This window comes from Cebus imitator, unplaced genomic scaffold, assembly GCF_001604975.1.
Source record: "Cebus imitator isolate Cc_AM_T3 unplaced genomic scaffold, Cebus_imitator-1.0 Scaffold161, whole genome shotgun sequence".
Lineage (NCBI taxonomy): Eukaryota > Metazoa > Chordata > Mammalia > Primates > Cebidae > Cebus > Cebus imitator.
The window spans coordinates 1,660,941-1,683,438 of record NW_016107476.1 but is presented as its reverse complement, the minus strand read 5'-3'; the positions used below and the strand labels follow the sequence as shown (position 1 = coordinate 1,683,438).

Sequence of the window (22,498 nt, the reverse complement as noted above, 5' to 3'; positions counted from 1 at the left end):
TCAGTAAGTAGAAATATCATTTTCCACTTGTTCTTGTGAGAGCAAAATGCAACAGTCATGACTGATTCTTCTTCTTCATTCACCTGTCATATCTAATCCTTCAACACATCTCCTCAATTCTCACCCGAAATTATGTCCCCAACTACTTATTTTTGTCTTGATGACTACTACTCTTGTACAAGCTACTATCAATGTATGACTAGAATAATCAAATATCCTCCTCTCTTATCTTTCAGATTTCCTTAATCATTTCTTCCTCACCCAACAGCCAGAACTATATTTTTCTTGAGAGTTAGATTATGTCATTCCCATAGCTCAAAATCTTCCATGGGTTCCCAATGTGCTTATAATATGTTCTGAACTCTTTGTCATGACCAACAATTTATGTGACTTACTTTTTACTTTCTGATTGGAATTTATTTACAACTACTCTGTCCTTTGCTCACAGTACTCCAGGTCTTATGACTTTTTATAAACATGTCTAACCTAATCATCATCTTTACACTTGTGAAACCTCTACCAACAGATATTTGCGTGGTTTTAAACTTCTTATTTGGCTATCAGCTCATATATCACCTCTTTAGCAAGGCCAGCAGCTCTAACTACCCGATCCAAATTAGCCACAAATCCTCCTAGTTTATATCATCTCTTTTTTCCACTCAAAACACCACTGTCAGCAATTATGATATCCCCCTACAAGTTTACCTTTTATTTTTTCTCTCCTGCTGTTAGAAAATAAATGCTGAAAGAATAAGAGCTTTGTCTTATTACACTGGTGTCACCAGCACCTGGAGCTTGTTTAATGACTATTTCTTCAATAGTTTTACATGATTTAAATGACTAAGTAGATTAATTTTGTGTCTCTTTGTTCAGATAACTTTAAAAAGAGATATGCATGTACATAATATCTTCCATGATTTTGCCATTATTAAATTCCCCTTGTATGGACGTAAAAGCACTGTCCTTTTACTTACTTGGCCTGTATTTTTGGTGCATATTGTTTTATTATTGTTATATCTTCTTTGTCTGTTTTATTTGATCAGGTTTTGACTTTGAATTTCACTTTGCTATTAATCTTGGTCTATATGCTTTGTTGTTTTTAAGTGTCTGTTATATCTTCTTACAGTATTTTACATTTTGGGTAAAAATGTGTCACTGTGGTTTCTGCTAAAAACATAAAGCTGAATTGTATCTTTTAATCTACTGCAAAAATCTCTCTTTCAATGTGGTTTTAGTCTGTTGAAATTTACTGCAATTGCACTTTATCTTGCTCAGTTAATTTTATGTTATATTTAATATTTGTTATTTCATCTGTTCTCTTTTTAAAATATATTTACTAATTTATTCAAGCCTTTGTTCAAGTCCTTTTACCCCCTTTTATTTTAGATGTTAATCAACACTGTATAAGGTTTCCTCCTATTCCAATTTGCCTTAATCAAACTAATTTTATGATTTTAAAATATTATCATTTTGAAGATTTTCCTGTTCTTAATTATTATATCTATAATTCTGTTACCATGGATTTAAGTTCTTGACAATATTCTTTGATAAGCTTCATTTCTATGACATTCTTATGGACAATCACCTGGGGAGAAAAATTCCTTAAACTTTAAAAGATGTTTTTTTCTTTAGTCTTTTATGACATTTTCACCTATAACCAATCTCCTATGCCAATTATATTTCTTCAGCCTTTGTATAAGTGTTTCATAATTTAATAGCTTAGAAGCTTGTAGAAAATGAATATTACTATATTTAAGCTTACATGTACATGCCAAAAAATTATTTTCTGAACTTATTGTTATTCTTTACATAAGAAATGCTGACATCCCTTATTTTAGAATGTCATTTAAATTCCTTCTTGTTCCTTCCTTGCACTGAAATCCGGGACAATTATGGGATTCATTTTCTTTGTTTTTCTTTACTCAGGGATCATAGTCTCCTGTCACTTGTCCAATGCCTGAAATTGGTTGTTTCATATACTTCACCTAGATTTCCAGTTGTTTATAGTGGGAGAGAAAACTCATTCCTTTTATTCCATTTTCAGTAGAAATTCTATTATGTGTTTGAAAGATTTTCATAAAATATTATTAAAAGAAAAAGAGATTTTAATACCTGAATGGTTTAGCATCAGCAACGTGGGAAAACTCACTTCTATTGACATCTCATTTATAGATGATGCAAAAGTTTAGTAATGTTTCTATTGTAACTATTACATGCCAGATATTTTGGTAAACATTAGATATTTATTAATTCAGTTAGATTTTCTATAACATTATAAGGTAGATGCTTTTATTATTACTATTCTCATATGGGAAAACTGAGAAATAGACTAGGTTTTCAAAATATACGGGGCTAGCAAGTGAAAAGTCACATTACACAATCAGTTATTCTCTATTCAGATGCTATATTATTGATTGATACACTATAATACACTTCCTCAAGAGAGATGTTATAGTATGATCTCTATAATGTTGACAGAAATGGAGAACAACTTTAACTTTTTGGCTAGTTTCACCTTTCAAAATTAACTTATTATTAACATTAACAAATTTTAAAATGATGTGACACATTTTATTATTTGAATGGTGTATAACAAAACATTTGTATATATGTATAAAGGTTCCCTAGATGAAGATATATAGAAATAAAATTCCCTGTTTTCTTAACTCAGTTGAAAATTTAGGTGTTATTGCATGTTCTCACTGATAAATGGGTGTTGAACAATGAGAACACATAAACACAAGGAGGGGAACATAATACGCCGGGGCTTGTTGAGGGGGTGGAAGGTTAGGGGAGAGATAAAAGGGGGTGGGGGGATAGGGGAGGAATAGCATTAGGAGGAAAACCTAATGTAGACGACTGGTGATAGATGCAGCAAACCACCATGGCCCGTGTATACCTGCGTAATGAACCTGCATGCTCTGCACATGTGCCCCAGAACACATGTGCAGAGCATGCAGGTTCATTACATAGGTATACACTTTAATTATTATTAAAGTGTAATAATAATAAAAAGAAAAAAGACAAAATGTAGGTGTTTTAGTTAGGCATATTTATAGTATTTCACATGAAACTCTTAGCATACATCCTTTATTTTCTAATTTTTTTGAACATTTAGTGTCATAGTTTACACTAAGACCATCATTAGCAGTTGGATATATTAGGTATTCTAAATGAAGTTTAGATTCCATCACATAGTTGATTTATAATATGATGATCCAAACATCTTGGTGATTTAGAAATGATATATTTACAAATCTCATGTAATATCACCACAGGTTTTAGAGAAGAACATACTTTCAATTTTTTTATTTTGATTTTTCAGATTGCATTCTCACAACACAATACAATCATGGATCTTGTGCAGTTTTTTGTCACCTTCTTCAGGTAAAAGTTTGCTCTTACTGACTTTGAACTTGTCAAGCCTATATTCTGATATATGTCCTGTCAGTCTGTTAGATAATTGATCAATTCTTTAACCTTGAAATATCATATAGCATGCCTTGAATAGTTTTATATGCTTAAATATATTCTACAGAGCAGAGGGGACATAGCTCAAATATACTTGTGCAAGATTATTTTGCTGTTACACTATTTAATATCTAATGGATTCAGTGGAAAGAGGATAACTTTGTGTCCCCATCACATAAATAATTATTGCCTACTTTAATTAATGACCTCAACAATGCATGCCCCACATGAATTGGTTACATCTATAAGAACTGAACCGATTTATTTATTTCTTAGTTAATTATATTAATTGTATATCATATTCATTATAGGTTCAGAAAAAGGGGTTCCACAGTGAAGCAGCTTTGTAAAATGCTATGTGTCCTAAAGTTAAACAGGGCTCTTTTGGTTGGTTTTCAACTGGCATTAATTTTCAGAGCTTTTAAAATGCCGATTTACAATGTGTCATTCTAAAAGAGAGGTTATAGTTTGTAGCATTTCTCAAAACATGAAAACTCTTTTCAGGTAACATTTATTTTCATTTCCATGGGATTTAAATATAGAAACTCTGGGTTAGGAGAAAAAGCTGAGTTTAAGTTACGGAATGTCTGTAACTTAATAGATCCTCTAGGTTGGAAGAGATGTTATTTTTGTTAACATTGTTATTATGTGTGAGGCTTATGCTGGTCATTTGGGTGCCTTTGTGTAAATTAGACAAATGTGACTTCTCCTTCTGGCACGTAAAGTCCCACATCATGGCACACAGCTTTGAAAATAGTGCAGTGTGAATTCTGACCACCACTCACCAACTTGGCTGGGCCGCCATAGAGTGAAGACCTGCACAACTCAATCCTTAACACAGGTGATGTGTTTGGAACTTTGCTAAACACAAAGTAGCCATCACCTTGTTAACCAACAAATTCAATTCAAATTCAACAGTATTTGAATTCCTAATACCTTCTTCTTTGGAATCTGCAAACATTTTCCATTAAGGGCCAAATAGTAAATGTTTCAAGATTTCTGGGCTATATGGTCTTCATCGCATCTATGTAACTTTTCTGCTATAGCGTTAAAGCAGACAGAGCCAATATGGAAACAAATGGGAGTGGCTGTGTTCCAATAAAACTTTATTATAAAAACAGCTGGTGGATTGAATTCAGCCTGTGGACATAATTTGCCCAACCACTGATTAGTTTTATGCCTGAATGCCTTTACTGACAGGAAGCTCACCAGCTCCTCAGATAGCATTTTCTAACATCAGATAACAAATTGTTCTTTATAACTGAGCTGAAATCTGTCTCCCTATGATCTCGCTGCTAATTCATCCATATGGGCCCATATATAACAATTTCAATCTCTCATTTCCATTAACAGCCCTTCAGACTTGTAAAATATTTTCTACAATTTACACATTCCTTGTTCATTTTTCTACTTTTCTTGATATGAGAAACCTTTGTCATATTGGTTAGTTAATCTGAAAACAATCATGTTTGTCTGTACACTTTAAAATATTATAATTTCTATAATGTATTTCTATAAACATATTTATCACTAATATGTGTAAAAAGTGCATTCGTACTTTAAATTTGCCCCTTAAAATAAAATTTGAGAAAACATCTTAAGTATATTTAATATTTTACAACTTTGTACTTCAGAAAATAAATGAATTTTAAGGCTACTAACAAAGTTACAATATGGTTTTAGAAAGTACTAGAAGTTAACAATTGAACAAACATTATTAAAGGGATTTAAAAAAACTTTTTTTTTTTTGAGACAAGGTCTCGCTCTGTCACTTAGGCTGGAGTGCAGTGGCGCTATTTCGGCTCACTGCAACCTCCGTCTCCCTGGTACGAGCGATTCTTCTGCCTCAGCCTCCAGAGTAGCTGGGATTACAAGCACCCACCTCCACACCCAACTAAATTTTGTATTTTTAGTAGAGATAGGGTTTCACCATGTTGGCCAGGCTAGTGTCAATCTCCTGACCTCAGGTGATCTGCCTGCCTCGGCCTCCCAAAGTGCTGGGACTACAAGTACGAGCCACCATTCCTGGCCTAGAAGAATTTTTGATGCAGAATAGTCTGGATGGAAATTCACTGAAAGTTTGATTAAGTGTACAGTTTCACAAAGTTGAATATGTATGTAAATTATTTGAATCTTGAGGTTTTTATTTTAAGCTTTTAAATTTGTATGCATATTTAACTTCAATAGCTCTTTTGTTTAGTAAAAGAAAAGTATTGTTAATGTGTACCATGTCTTAGAGATGATCCTATTTATTATGTTGTCATCATGGACAATGTAAAATAAAATATTCTAATCTTTAAGTGTGATAAATATATTTGATGGGTTTTTTTGTCATTTAAATTCTTCCAGTAGTGAAATGTTAAATTAGATCACTTAAAAAACTATGTCATTGTTAAGGAAAATATGGACAGGATTTTGAAGCTTATTAATTATTAAGTTTTATACAGCTACTGCTAAACTTTAAGAGATTTTAAAACAGGTTAACATTTCTGGAGACCCCTAAATCAGGCCATTTTTACTATTATTGCGGTTATTTGGGTAACAGAGCTGAGTGTGTCAGCTTTGCAGTTTAGCCATTGTTCTATAGGGGCCAGTTCTCAAACTCTTTATTAGTTTTTACCTCTATATTGTGTGTAGTTTTGATGGCAAACATAATTGGGCCTGTACTAGGGAGATCACTTACGGACACAGCCTGGCTCTGTTCTTCATGTTTTGTGCCGTCTTAAGTAGGTCACTATTTTAGTCTGTTTGTGTTGTTGAAAAGGAATACCTGAGGCTGTGTAATTTATAAAAAGAGATTTATTTGGCTCACAATTGTGCAGACTATACAAGAAGTAGGGTGCCAACATGTGCATCTGGTGAGGGTATCAAACTGCTTCTACTCATGGCAGAAGAGGAAGGGGAGATGGCATGTATAGCAATCACATGGGGATAGAAGAGGTAAGAGGCAGAGAGTCATTTAAACAGCCAGTTCTCATGAGAACTAACAGAGTGAGAACACATTCATTACCATAAGGACACCACCAAGTCATTCATGAGGGATCTGCCCCCACAACCATAACACCCTTCATTAGGCTCAACCTCCAACATTGGGTATCAAATTTCAACATGTGCTTTGCAGGGTCAAATATTAAAACTATAGCTGTCTATCCCTGGCCCCTGAAATCCCTCATGTCCTTCTCACATACAAAATATAATTTATTCTCAGTACTTCCCAGAAGTCTTAACTTGTTTTAGCATCAGCTCAGAAGTCCAGAGTCCAAATGCTCATCTGAGATTCAAAGCGAGTTTCTTTCAGCTGTGAGCCTGTAAAATAAAAATCAAGTTATTTACCTCCAAGATACAATGGTAGAACAGATATGAGTAAACATTTCATTCCAAAAGGGAGAAATTGTTCAAAATAAAGGGATAACATGCTGCATGAAAATCTGAAATGTAGCAGAGAAGACATTAAATTTTAAAACTCCAAAATTATCACCTTTGATTTCATATTCTGCATCCTGGGAGCATACTGAACCAGGGCCCTGCTGTACTAGGCAGTTCCTCAAAGGGTACTCTCTTCAGTGCCTCCAACTGGACATTTCTGCTCAGCATTGCCTCACTAGCAACTGTCTGAAGGCTCTCCACCCCTATGGCAGGCTTCTGCCTGGACAATCAGGCTTTTCAATATATCCCCTGAAATCTCAGTGGAGGTTTCCAAGCCTCTACTACTCATACTTTCTAGCCTTCTTCAGTGGCAGCAGGAGCAATATCTGGGGCCATTTGAGCAGCTAGATGTGGGGAGCAATTTCTAGAGATGGGGCATGGCAATGGTGTTCCAAGCCTGTCATCCAAAGCCATACCATCCTCCTTGGCCTCTTGGTCTGTGATGGGAAGCCCAGAATCCTGACAAATGTCTGAAATGCCTTCAGTCTTTCCCCCATTGTCTTTACTATTAGTACCTGGTTACCTTTTATTCGTGCTACTTTCTTTTACAGGTGTTTTCTACCCCAGCATTCTTGGTGTCCTCTTCTGAAAACACTCTTTCTCTGCCACATGGCCAGGCTGATGATTCTACAAATTGTTATGCTCTGCTTTCCTATTGATTATCATTTCCGATTTTAGGTTATTCATTTCCTCCCACATGTGCATATAAGCTGTTAACAGCAGCCACAGTACTTCTTGAGCACTTTACTGCTTGGCATGGATACAATGTAGCCAAAATCTTTGTTTGACAGGGACATTACAAAGTTACTTTTAAGCTCCCAATGATTTCCTCATTTCAATCAGACTTCCTCAACATGGCCTTTACTGTCTATATTTCAATGAGCATTTTGGTCACAACCACTTAAGCAATCTCTAAGATGTTCCATATGTTTCTTCATCTTCCTGTGTTTTTATAAGCCCTCCACTTCCAAAGCCACTTTTACACTTTAGGTATCTTTATAGCAATGTACCACTTCCTGGTACCATTTTTCTGTCTGAGTCCATTTGTGTTGCTGTAAAACAACACCTGAGGCTGAGTAATATAGAAAGGAAAGAAGTTTACTTGGCCCATGGTTCTGCAGGTTGTACAAGAAGTATGGTGTTGCCATTTGCATCTGGTGAGGGCCCCAAGCTGTTTAATTTATGATGGAAGAGGTAGGGAAGCTGGTATGTTCAGAGATCACTTGGTGAGAAAGTTGGCAAGAAATAGAGAAGAGAAGTTCCAGGCTCTTTTAAATATCCAAATAGAGTTCCCACTCATTGGCAAAATGATGGCACCAAGCCATTCATGATGGATCCCATGACCCAAACACCTTCCATTAGGCCCCATCTCTAACACTGGTTATCACATTTTAACATGTGATTTGGGGGATAAAATAGCCAAACTATAGCAGTCATCAAGATTCTCTAAATCTCAGTCCCTTCATATATTGAACTAAAGGGTTTTGTTTTTTCTTGTTGTTGCTGTCAAATAATATAGTAAATGATCTGGAAATTTAAAGGAATTATTTTTTAAATAAACTTTTTTCATGTGTGTAACATGCAAAAGTAGATGTATCTGATCTTCCTGATACATCTTGTTCAGGAAATAATTCAGAAAATTATGAATTATTTATTGTAAATAAATAAATGAAAATTTAGTAGAGACTACTATCCCTGTACCTTTTATATTTTTAATGGTGGCATTAATTTTGTATACCACTAGGATGACATAATATTTTTATTTATTAACTTGTCCAGTTGGGGGTAGTTTCAGAGATTACCAGTTGGTCTTTTCCACTATGCCTGATCTTATCCCGTAAGCCAGGGACACAGTGTAGGGTTTATTCCAGCTAACTTGTATATCAGTTCTATTTATACACTTAAAGACTGGGGAAATGACCACTGGGTGGCTCCATTGACATAGTGGGCACACTGTGAGCCAGGATTAGTTAGAATTTGTTATGTGTCCCACCCCCTGAACACCCCAACTCTAATAAGAGACCATGATGATATTTTGAATCCTTGGTTATCTGTGTCACTTCTAAACTCATGTCTAATAGTAGTCAAATGTCTGTTTATTCCTCCTGTACTGTATATATATCCTCATGTATATATCTGTATATATAATTAAGTATATGGTCTAGGTATTTTCAGGGATTTTTTTATTTTTATTGTACTTTAGGCTCTGGGTTACATGTGCAGATCATGCAGTATTGTTGTATAGGTACACACATGGCAATGTGGTTTGCTGCTTCCATCCCCCATCACCTACATCTGCCATTTCTCCCCATGTTATCCCTCGCTGACTTCCCCACCCTGCTGCTGTCCCTCCCTTAGCCCCCCCTGCCAACAGAGCCCAGTGTGTGATGCTCTCCTTCCTGTGCCCATGTGTTCTCATCATTCAACACCCGCCTATGAGTGAGAACATGCAGTGTTTGATTTTCTGTTCTTGTGTCAGTTTGCTGAGAATGATGGTTTCCAGCTTCATCCATGTCCCTACAAAGGACATGAACTCATCGTTTTTTTATGGCTGCATAGTATTCCATGGTTTATATGTGCCACATTTTCCTTGTCCAGTCTGTTGTCGATGGGCATTTGGGTTGGTTCCAGGTCTTTGCTATTGTAAATAGTGCTGCTATGAATATATATGCACATGGGTCTTTATTACAGAATGATTTATAATCCTTTGGGTATATACTGAGTAATGGGATTGCTGGGTCAAATGGAATTTCTATTTCTAGGTCTTTGAGGAAGCACCACACTGTCTTCCACAATGGTTGAACTAGTTTACACTCCCACCAACAGTGTAAAAGTGTTCCTATTTCTCCACATCCTCTCCAGCATCTATTCTCTCCAGATTTTTTAATTATCACCATTCTAACTGGCGTGAAGTGGTATCTCAATGTGGTTTTTATTTGCATTTCTCTAATAATCAGTAATGATCAACATATTTTCATATGTTTGTTGGCCTCATATATGTCTTCTTTTGAAAAGTGTCTGTTCATATCCTTCTCCCACTTTTAGGTGGGTTTGTTTGTTTGTTTCTTGTAAATCTGTTTTAGCTCTTCGTAGATTCTGGATATTAGCCCTTTGTCAAATGTGTAGATTGCAAAACTTTTTCCCCATTCCGTTGGTTGCCCTTTCACTCTAATGATTGTTTCTTTTGTTGTACAGAAGCTCTGGAGTTTAATTAGATACGATTTGTTTATTTTGGCTTTTGTTGCCAATGCTTTTGGTGTGTTTTAGTCATGAAGTCCTTACCTATGCCTATGTCCTAAGTGGTTTGCCTAGGTTTTCTTCTAGGGTTTTTATGGTGTTAGGTCTTATGTTTAAGTCTTTAATCCATCTTGAGTTAGTTTTAGTGTAAGGTGTTAGGAAGGGGTCCAGTTTCTGCTATCTGCACACTGCTAGCAAGTTTTCCCAACATCATTTATTAAACAGGGAATCCTTTCCCCATTGCTTGTTTTTGTCAGGTTTGTCAAAGATCAGATGTTTATCTGATCTTTGTTTATGGCATTGCCTCTGAGGCCTCTGTTCTGTTCCATTGTTGTATATCTCTGTTTTGGTACTAGTACCATGCTATTTTGATTAATGTAGCTTTGTAGATTGTAGATTGAAATCAGGTAGCATGATGTCTCCGATTTTGGTCTTTTTGCTTAGGATTGTTTTTGCTATGCAGGCTCTCTTTTGGTTCCATATGAAATTTAAGGTGGTTTTTTTCCAGTTCTGTGAAGAGGGTCATAGGTAGCTCGATAGGGATAGCATTGAATCTATAAATTACTTTGGGCAGTATGGCCATTTTCACGATGTTGATTCTTCCTAACCATGAGCATGGAATATTTCTCCATCTGTTTGTGTCCTCTCTTATTTCCTTTAACAGTGGTTTGTTGTTCTCCTTGAAGAGGTCGTTTACATCCTTTGTTGGTTGTATTCCTAGGTATTTTATTCTCTTTGTAGCAATTGTGAATGGGATTTTGCTCTCTATTTGGCTCTCTATTTGTCTGTTATTGGTGTATAGAAATGTTAGTGATTTCTGCACATCGATTTTGTATCCTGAGACTTTGCTGAAGTTGCTTATCAGTTTAAGGAGATTTTGGGCTGAGATTATATTTGGCCCACTTTTCGGAATGTTTCAAGGACTTTACTTCTATGGACTCAATCACCTGTTTGGTCAATGGGTTTTGGATTTGAAAATTAGCTGAAGTCTGGAAACTGTGCAGAGAAACATGGCTCTTCATTAAAGCAACAACCCTCAACTCTCCTGTACCTTCATTCTTACTTAAAGTGAAACCAGATGTTAAATAGTACTACTGTTGGCCACTTACCTATTTTGCCCTTCAGAATATCATGCTTTATTAATAATTCCTAGAACTCTTTGTGGGCCAAACTCCTTGGCAGCTCATTAAATCTTATTGATCTAATTGCGCAATCGTCATTTCTGGATTCTGGCAGTTAAGCATTAACACCTGTCCTCTATTACTTTGGGTCTCCAACTTTTTATGGCAATTAACAAACGTAGCCATGTGACTCTCTCTCTTATTTTCAGACCTGAAGAGGGGAGCCAATTCTAAGCTTTTTTTTTTTTTTTTTTTTTTTAATTGGTGCCTCTCTCATTAGCATATTCATATTAGCCTTAATGCATAGGGTGTCCTCTCAGTCTTCTTCTCATGGAACACAACTTGATAGTTCTTCTGGACTTATATAATATGAACCATTCCAGTATAATCCCATCTCAGCGTTTTTATAACTTTCTCTTCCATAAGCCAGGACAACTCAGGCATTTCAATTTTCATTTGTATTGGACATAGCATTTTTCAGGCTTCTACGAGTCACTCTAGCAACAAGTTTGCCCCATTTCCTGGAATCCTCAGTCAGATATTACATCTCCAGTTGTCCTGAAAATATATACCAAATCAATGAATTTTTATTTATCCAGTCTTAACATTGTATTGCCCTTTATCAAATATTTAAATCTGGTTATACTTCCATGGTTCGTGCCAGTACATGCTCCCTAATTCTTGCACCTTTTTCAATTGTGCAATCCATTGTCTTTTTTATCAGGCTCAGTTGGATCATGCTGTAATTTAATCCCACTTGTCAGCCTGGCAGCCAAGAGAAGTGGTGACAGCTTGTGAGGGGAGCACCTGTTACTAAGCGAGAAGAGAGCTCTTTAGTGTCTTCCAGCATAACAAAGTGCTAGGTATTACTATGGAAGGGGGCTGTAAAACCAGCATCCTCAGAAGCATTGACCCAGATATTCCTATTCCATATTTCAGGGTGCTAGGTTTCCTGAAATATGGCCCTTTTGCATAACAGAACTTCTTTGGCTGAGTATTCTGTCATTTCTGGAGTTCTGCAACTCTATAACAATTAAATCATCATCCTGCTGGTCATCAATGTTGGCACTTCTGCTGTCAGTCATAGGGGCCTCATTTAAAGATATGAAAGAGACCCTCTGCCTCTTATATATAGCCAGTAAGCTTCCCTCCCTCTTTTGTTTGTTTGTTTGTTTGCTTTTGTTCGTTTGTTTTTGAGATGGAGTTTTGCTTTTGTTACCCAGGCTGGAGTGCAATGGCACGATCTCGGCTCACCGCAACCTCCACCTCCTGGGTTCATGCAATTCTCCCACCTCAGCCTCCACAGTAGCTGGGACTACAGGCATGCACCACCATGCCCAGCTAATTTTTGTATTTTTAGTAGTGACAGGGTTTCACCATGTTGCCCAGGATGGTCTTAATCTCTTGACCTCATGATCCACCCGCCTCATCCTCCCAAAGTGCTGGGATTATAGGCATAAGCCACCGTGCCCGGCCCCCTCCCTTTTTCCCATCCCTCCCATCCTCCCATCCTCCCATCCTCTCTCTCTCTTCCTCCCTCCCTCCCTTCATTCCTCCCTTCCCCTAAAAATATTGTGCTTCAGCTGCATTCTGTAGACATTAATATGTATTATGCTGGCCTAATAGAATGATTAGGGAATTGTTCCTTCCTCTTCAGTTTTTGGGAAAAGTTTGAGCATTGGTATTACTTCAAAAGCAATGGCAACAAAAGCCAAAATAGACAAATGAGATCTAATTAAACTAAGAGCTTCTGCACAGCAAAAGAAACTACCATTAGAGTGAACTGGCAACCAACAGAATGGGAAAAAATTTTTGCAGTGTACCCATCTGACAAAGGGATAATATCCAGAATCTACAAAGAACTTAAACAAATTTATAAGAAAAAAACAAACAATCCCATCAAAAAGTGGTCGAACGATATGAAGACATTTTTCAAGGGAAGATATTTATGCAGCCAACAGGCATATGAAAAAAAGCTCATCATCACTGGTCATTAGAGAAATGAAAGTCAAAACCACATTGAGATACCATCTCATGCCAGTTAGAATGGCGATCACTAAAAATCTTGAGACAACAGATGCTGGAGAGAATGTGGAGAAATAGGAATGCTTTTACACTATTCGTGGGAGTGTAAATTAGTTCAACCATTGTGGAAGACAGTGTGGCGCTTCCTCAAGGATCTAGAAATAGAAATACCATTTGACCCAGCAATCCCATTACTGGATATATACTCAAAGGATTATAATCAATCTATTGTAAAGACACATGCACATGTATGTTTACTGTGGTGCTGTTACAATAGCAAAGACCTGGAACCAACCCAAATTCCCATCAAAGATAGACTGGACAAGGAAAATGTGGCACATGTACACCATGGAATACTACACAGCCATAAAAAAAAGGACGAGTTTATGTCCGTTGCAGGGACATGGATGAAGCTAGAAACCATCATTCTCAGCAATCCAACACTAGAACAGAAAACTAAGCACCACATGTTGTCCCTCATAAGTGGATGTTGAACAATGAGAATTCATGGACACAGGAAGGGGAACATCACACACCAGGGCATGTCAGAGGGTGGGGGTAAGACGAGGGATAGCAGGGATTGGGAAGATTGGGGAGGGATAGCATTAGGAGAAATACTTAATGTAGATGACAGGGGGATGGATGCAGCAAACCACCATGGCACATGTATACCTATGTAACAAACCTGCATGATCTGTACATGTGCCCCAGAACTTAAAGTATAATAAAAATAAGTAAATAAAAATAAAATGTTTGGGTAGAACTTACCAGTGAAGCCATTGAGTTCAGGGCTTCTTTGTTGTAATATTTTTGATTACTGATTAAATCTCCTTTCCGTGTAGTTGTGCAGTTTTGAGTGATCTTAATCCCAAGTTCGTATTTGATTGCACTGTTGTCTGAGAGATTGTTTGTTATGATTTTGGTTCTTTTGCATTTGCTGAGGAGTGTTTTACTTCTAATTATGTGTTGTATTTTAGAATAAGTGTGATGTGGTGCTGAGAAGAAAGTATATTCTGTTGATTTGGGGTGGAGAGTTCTGTAGATTAGGTCTGCTTCGTCCAGAGCTGAGTTCAAGTCTTGAATCTCTTTGTTAATTTTCTGTCTCGTTGATCTGTCTAATACCGACAGTGGGGTATTAAAGTCTCCCGCTATTATTGTGTGGGAGTCTAAGTCTCTTTGTAGGTCTCTAAGAACTTACTTTATGAATCTGGGTGCTCCTGTATTGGGTGTATATATATTTAGGATAGTTAGCTCTTCTTGTTACATTGATTCCTTTACCGTTATGTAATGCCCTTCTTTGTCTTTTTTGATCTTTCTTGGTTTAAAGTCTGTTTTATCAAAGGCTAGGATTACAACCCCTGCTGTTTTTGCTTTCCATTTGCTAGGTAAATCTTCCTCCATCCCTTTATTTTGAGCCTATGTGTCTTTGGACATGAAATGGGTCTCCTGAAATGCAGTGCACCAATTGGTCTTGACTCTTTATTCAATTGGCCAGTCTGTGTCTTTCAATTAGGACCTTTAGCCCATTTAATTTATGGTTAATATTGTTATGTGTAAATTTGATCCAGTCATTATGATGCTAGCTGATTATTTTGCCCATTAGTTGATGCAGTTTCTTCAGAATGTCGATGGTTTTTACAACTTGGTATGTTTTTGCGGTGACTGGTACCAGCTTTTTTCTTTCCATATTTAGGAAAGAAAAACTTTCATCACCACCAGGCCTGCCTTACAAGAGCTCCTTCAGAAATGATCAGACATTTATTTTTTCCACATTCTATTAAAGTTTGTATTTACTGGCTTTCTTATAGCCATCTTATTGGGTGTAAATTGGTGAGAGATGATGTAAACTTACAGGAATTAAAGATGAAAGATTAGAGGAATCTAATGAATACAACGGCCAAAAAAATAATATTTAAGCAGTTGAAAAACAAAAACAATCAACAATGACTACATGGAAGCAAGCATGCAAGTGGGCAGAATAATGCAAAGTTAAGTATAGTGTTCAAGATTTGAGCAAAATAAGACATTTAATCATATTGTACGTAAGGATGTTTTAGAAGAGAAAAAAGAAGAAAATTTAATTCCCTAGAAAAAATGAAGTAAACCTAATTTAGTCATAGGATCTGTACATCAAAGTGGTATTATTCAGGAGTACTTGCCATAAAGTTTTTAAAAAATTGAGTAAGGACACTGTGAAGAATTACAAATAAACAGAAGTCCTTGTTTAAAAAAATAAGATTATGATGATAGATATGTTAATGGAAATGAGACCTGAAAATATGGATTTTCCTAAATAGAAACAATAAATGATTTCTTATTGTATTGGAAGTTTACTTAGGAATTTTCTCCATGGCTTTCTTGTGGAATAAAGTAGATATTTAGGCCCGAACTGTTCTTGTAAACCAAAATATTTAACGCGATGGGAGTAAACTAGTGATGGTACATTTTATCGCAACTTAGTTAAACCAGTGCTCCCTATCCAGTTTACAAAGCTGAAGTTTAGAGTACTAGACACTGAAATAGACTCTAAGAGTCATGCCGGGAACTTCGCATTTCAACGTAAAAATTGCTTTACACCTCAAACTTAACATGTCATAAATTGAATTTACTGTCTTGGCAAACAGGCTCTTTTTTCCCAGTTTTCTGAAGCTCAGTTATATGTATCACTATTTAACTAACTTCAATACCTGAGATTCAATTAAATCCTCTTTCCTTCATGCCCTACATGAACCTCAATTCTACCTTCTTTCTATCAATGTATTGTATTCAAATTTGCTAAAGTGGTTATTTTAAACATAAATTATTAACTCCACTCTTTAAAAGCTTCCTTTCATATTTATGATTCAAAGTATAAGTATTCTCATAATTAAAATATCATTGTTGCTTTTTCATTGTTGGAGGGGGCAGTGGCTAACTATTTGCCTTATTTTTTCTGTATGTTTTTTATTATCATTATTGTTTATTTGTTTTTTACTTCTATTGGAAGCATTTTAAAATTTCTGTGCAGTAAAATTCCTTCTGGGGGGATTCCACTTGTGTGAGTTTTAACACATGCATCAGTTACCAGGATACAGAACAATGCCAAAGTCTCAATGAATATCTCACAGACCCTTCTTTGCAGTCAGACTTTCTCCCCACCCATAAACCCTGGCAACCATTGACCTGATCTCTGTTCTCACAGTTTTGCCTTTTTCAGAATGTCATGTCATTCAAATGGCTTCTTTCCCTTAGTCTACTGCATTTAAGATTCGTCTAAGGTGTATTTTGTATCAATAGTCCAGTTCATTTCACTGCTAAGTAGTATTCCATTATATGGATATATAACACTTTGTTTATCCATTCACCCATTGAGAGATATGGATTGTTACATTTTTTGGTACTTATGAATAATTCTGCCATGATCAACATACATACAAGTTTTACACAAACATAAGTTTTCATTTCTCTAGCATAAATACCTGGAAGTAGGATTTCTGGGTCATAGGGTAGATGAATATTCATCTTTATAGTAAGTGCCACTGTTTTTCGGAGCGATTGTACAATTTTGTGTTGCCACCAGCAAAGCTCAGGGTTCCAGTTGTTGCACATTCTTGCCAGTGCTTGGTCCTGTCGACATTTTTTAATTTAGCCATTCTGATAGATGTGTAGTTGTATCTTGTTGTAATTTTAGTTTGCATTTCCTTAATGGCTGATGACATTGAATATTTTTTCATGTGTTTATTAGTTATACTTTCATCTTTTTGGTGAAGTATTTTTCATATCTTTTGCCTATTTTTAATTGCTTTTTTATTTTTGCTTTTTATTTTTGCATATTGAATGTTTTTTGTATATTCCAGATACAACTCCTTGTCAGATGTGATTTGCAAATATTTTCTCTCAGTCTTTGAATTGTCTTTTCATTCTCTTAACAGTATCTTTTATGGAGTGAAAGATTTTAGTTTTTATAAAATTTAATGTGATGCATTTTTTACAAAATTAATTATGCTTTTGATGGCATATCCAAGGACTCTCCCTAATTCAAGTGTATATAGAATTCTTCCTAAGAGTTTTATACAGTCATATACTACATAATATTTTGGTCAGTAACAGACCACTTATATGATGGTACTTATAAAATTATATTACTGTATATTTACTGTACCTTTTCTATGTTTAGATATGTTTAGATACAAAAAAACCATTGTGTTATAATTACCTGCAATATTCAATACAGTAACATGCTATACGGGTTTATAGCCTAGGAACAATAGGCTATACCAATGGCTTACATGTGTAGTAGTGTATACCATCTGTGTTTGTGTAAGCACACTTTATGATGTTTGCATAGGGATGAAAATTGTCTAATGACACATTTCTTAGAACTTGTCCCCATTGTTAAATGACACATGACTGTATTTTTATGTTGTACATTTAGATCTGTGATCTATTTCAGTTATTTTTTGTTTATGATTGAGATGTAGTTCAGTGCCGACTCTTTCACATTTGAATATCCAGTTGTTACAACATGATTTGTTATAAAGACTAACGTTTCCATTTTGAAATTCCTTTGCAACTTTGTGAAACATGCACCACAGGGTTCCAGTCCCAGGTAAGATTATGTAAATACACGTCTCTTTTTCTCTAGCTGAACTCAACTATAAAACCTGGACAAAATTCATGAGCAGCTCTTTGATATATGATATCAGGAGACAGAGCAGAGAACACCAGAATTCAAAGTACTGTTGAACCGTTTAGAAGTTTACCATTTTTCTCCTTTATTGTCCCCTGACCTGAAGTCAATGCAATTTGAAACTTGAAGACAGGTAACTACTGTAGTTCAGACAGGGAAAAATCCACTAGTTCTGGCCCATGATGTGGAAAAGGGAACTCTTAAGCTCATAGAAAATGAGGGAGAACCACTCCCACTTTTTCTCTTTTTCCTGAATTCACTCACCCATACCCCAGGCAGTGTGAAGTAGGAACATGGGCAGCAGGAAAATTGCTCACAGTGGGAAGCTGTAAGAGCCAGAATCCAACGGAGGGGAATCTTCCTCAGTAACAGTGGAGCTCTGGTTACAGAGAGCCAAGATAAACCATGTTGATTTCCTTCTTATCTGTCCTCCCAGCACAAAACATGGTACAATAGGAAAAGTGTGTAGTTTCTGGCCAGATGATGGAAAAGTAGAGCCCACAGAACCAGAAAGGACCTGGGAGATAATGGAGATAGAAAAGCCTTCCCACAAAACACTTTATAAACTTCTAGGATCACCCCTGAGCTGCATGTGTACCGATCTGATCCTAATTATCCTTATCATACCGAAGAATTTGAGTGCTCAGCTCACTTGTAGAACTCTGGTTTGGCTCCAGACTGAACAGTTGGTGGCCTTCCTGCTTGAAAGAGTCAAGAAGCGCTTCAAAAGCTTTGGATGCATTGTGACCACAGCCTCCAGATGGATAAAGCAAAACATCTCTATAGAGAATATCAACATCATCTATAGAATATAAACAAGATCTCCATTGCATTGTAAAGTCAAAGTAGCACAAGAGAGATGGATTAAAGGGAACAGTCATTCTTAAGTTGTATTGCCAACTCAAGGACCATCTCCCAATGTTTAGTGCTTTAAGAAATCTTTCATCAGGTACTAGTTCTATCACCTACACATATGGGAAAAGTGACATTTGATCCCTGCCTCAAACACAAAATAATATCTAGGAGGAAAGGTAAAAACAGTGAAGCACCTAGAAGGTAATGTAGGAATTATTTTTCATAACATTCATAATATAGAATAGATTCTTAAATATGACACATAAAATACTATAACACATTAGAGGACAAAAAAAGCTAACACTTTTTCTTAGCAAAACACACCAATAACATTATGAAAAGTGAAGTCACACAGTGGTATGAAATATTCACCAACTGTATAAAAGGCAAAGGCCATATATTCACACTATGTAACTCATAGAAATCAATTAAAAATAGTCTGAAAACTCCTTTCTCCAAAAATGACAAGAGACTGACATACGTTTCACAAAAGAAGACATCCACATGTCCAACAAAATATTCAAGTGTGCATAACTTAATTTTTATCTGGGAATTCAAATTAAAGCCACAATGTAATATTACCTACTACAGTGGATGAAAAGAAAAAGATAAATAATACCAAGTATTGGAGAGGAAGTTGAACTATTAATACTTTTAGTACACTAGAAATTGGTGCAGTGACTTTGAAAATAATTTGACGTTATATTCAAAATTTGAATTTACATATACTCTATGGCCCCGAAATTCCACTTCATCAAAATTATGTGAACCATATTTCTAGAAGCATGTTTTATATGCCCCAAACTGGGAATAATCAAAATACCAAAAAATAATAGAATGGAAAAATATATAATGTGGAGCAATGGGAAAAAAGAATGCCAAAGGATTAAAATAGGTAACACAAACATAGTATTAAATGATAGAGGCAGAAACAAAAAAATAAATAGTATTACATTTGTAAAAAATTTACCAATAGGCAAAACTAAAATACGGCATTAAAAATAAATGTGATAGTTTCTTTTGAGAGAGAATGAATTAAGTTTTTTTCTTCAAGCTGATGTTTTCAAAGGTATGTTGTCTTTGTGATAATTTGTTGAATTGTATAGTTTGGGTTTCTCCACTGTGTTATACACTAATGATTTAGGAAAGGTTTTCAAAACAATTAAAACTTTTGTCCTAACTCTATGGTTTTAAAAGATGTTCTTCAAAAAACATTTAATGTAGGAAGAAACACTGTATACATTGTAGAAAGAAACACTATACATTGTCCTTTGTTACTTTTTGTTGCGAGTTTGGAAGAATAAGATATTATCCAAGTAGGCTACTTGTAATAGGAGTTAACCAGGAAGATTTCCTTACTAGATATTCGTCTTTCTAATATTCCATCAGATGAGACTAAAACTACTCTGTTTTCTGTAGAGTTTTAAGAAATGATTTAAGAGTTACTAAAGATGCTCATAGACTCAAAATCTGTTACAAGGTCGTGGGAGGGAGGTTAATTTGGGTACTCTTCTATAAATTTTTCATAAATGATATCTAGTAGATTGTATTCTTTTCCAGCCTTCATTTAACTCCCTCCACGTGGCTGTGTAGCAAACCATTCCATTTGAATGGGATTTATCTCTCACTAGCTTCATGGTTGGCGTAATGCTATTTTTTGCATTGTCAATGTTTGGTAAGGAGTGGACATGTATATGTATTATGTAAGCCTTGGAACTGCTGTGTTCATTTTTTTTCCCCTAACAGTTAAACAAGCCTGAAAATAAAGTTGGTGTGCAGTGGAATGCATAGTCCAGAGAATCATAAGAAAATATAGCTAGGACCCTGATCAGATCAAACCTGGAACTTTTTTCCCTTTGGACTTCAGGATGTCTTAGTCTACTTGGGCTGCCATAACAAAATAACACAGACTAAGTGAGTTAAACAATAGAAATGTATTATCTCCCAGTTCCAGAAGCTGGACAGTTCAAGATCAGGGTGCCAAATTGTTGATTTCTGATATGACCTCTCTTCCTGGCTCTGCAAATAGCCACCTTCACGCTATGTACTCACATGGCCTTTCCTCCATGCATGCAGGAGGAGAGGGAGAGCATACTAGTTCTTTGGTGTCCCTCCTATAAGGACACTAATTGTATCAGATCAGGATCCCATGTTTATTGACTTTGTTTAAATCTAATTATGTCCTAAAGGCCCTGTCACCAAATACAACCATACTAGGGGTTAGGGCTTCAACATATGAATGTGAGCAGGACAAATTCATTTCATACCTGAGAGTGTAAACTTCATGTAGATCTACTATTCTTTATATCAGTTTGAGTTAGGCTTTCTGTTACTTGCATTTGAAATAATCTTAACTGATAGTGCTTTTAAGGTACAGTAACTCTTGCTTAACAACTCTCAGAAGTACCAATTTATGCTAAGAGCATACTATTTACTATGTTCAGCCAGTGGGCTTTTTTGATTTTTCATCTTTTTCAATCTGATGACTTAAACATATAAGCAATTTTTTTTCTTTTTAATATTCATAGCTTTTATTGCATTTTCAGTTAGAAGTTTATTCTGTTGACATTTTAGTTGGTAAGAAAAAAATCCTTTAAATGTTGTGAAGGTATAAAACAATTGAAAGATATTTTGTGGAATAACAGTTATTAGGAGGTAAATTTCTTCATTTCAATACAGTTTCCTAGTTTCCGACATTTTTCAGTGAAATAAAATAATATGCCCAAACGCCTTTTAAAATATGTACTTAAGACTTGACGTTTATGATCACTTAACCTCAAATTGCTATAAAATAGAGACAATATTATCTCTTCTGCAATTGGCCAACTAGATTACCACCAGTGGGTATTTATTTGTTACTAGAAACCTGCATTACAATGTAACCTTATAGCACACTGTGTTACTTCTATTGAATTCTTTTAATTTTCCCTAAATGAGATTACCTAATACATTCCATGCTTTTTTATATTAAGAATATTTTCAAAATGACCATTTTATGAAGGATAAAATCAAATTATTGAAATACCTCTCTGTAAGTTTCTATGCTTCCCTTTTTTATTCCTGTAGCTAATGTACTTGCTTTTTAATGTTTGTTTTCTTTCTTTCTTTCTTTGTTCTTTTTACTCCTTATTTCCATTGGGAGGATTGTACTGAGAGGTATTGAACCTTTCAGATCTTTTGATATTATTGTCATACATCATATTTTTTTAAAAAAAGAAAGCCCAATTATCTTCCCGTCGATATCTATACCATGGAGCATAAAAGCTTCTGCATAATATAATAGAAAAAGACCTTAAAGAAAGCTTATTTTTCTCTGACAAACATCGTAATACCAACTTAAAAGATGCTAATGTTCAATGTTACCCATTAAACCCTTTGATTTGAGAGATAGAGAAAAGCTAACTAGAATATACAAACCTAGAAATCTGTGTCTTAATATAATAAAAGTTTATAATACTTCTCTGACACATCAAGTCCAGTAGGCAAAAAAGGAGCCAGTGGAAGGTGTATTAGGCTGTTCTTGCAATGCTATGAAAGAAAAAAAACTAAAAACCTATGTATGAATAAATTATAAAGAAAAGAGATTAATTGTCACACAGTTCTTCAGGCTTTATAGGAAGAAAAGGCATCTGCTCAACTTCTAGAACAGCCTCAGGAAGTTTACAATCATGGTAGAAGGTGAATGGGGGGACAG

At 35.5% G+C, this 22,498-nt stretch overlaps 1 protein-coding gene across 1 annotated transcript in view; it reads left to right on the top strand.

Moving 5' to 3' along the window:
• The window catches only part of ATRNL1 (attractin like 1), an 829,354-nt gene that overhangs the window by 396,539 nt on the left and 410,317 nt on the right, over window positions 1–22,498 (top strand). Inside the window, 1 exon segment of the mRNA XM_017543810.2 lies at window positions 3,326–3,387. Coding sequence (XP_017399299.1) covers window positions 3,326–3,387 — 62 coding nt within the window.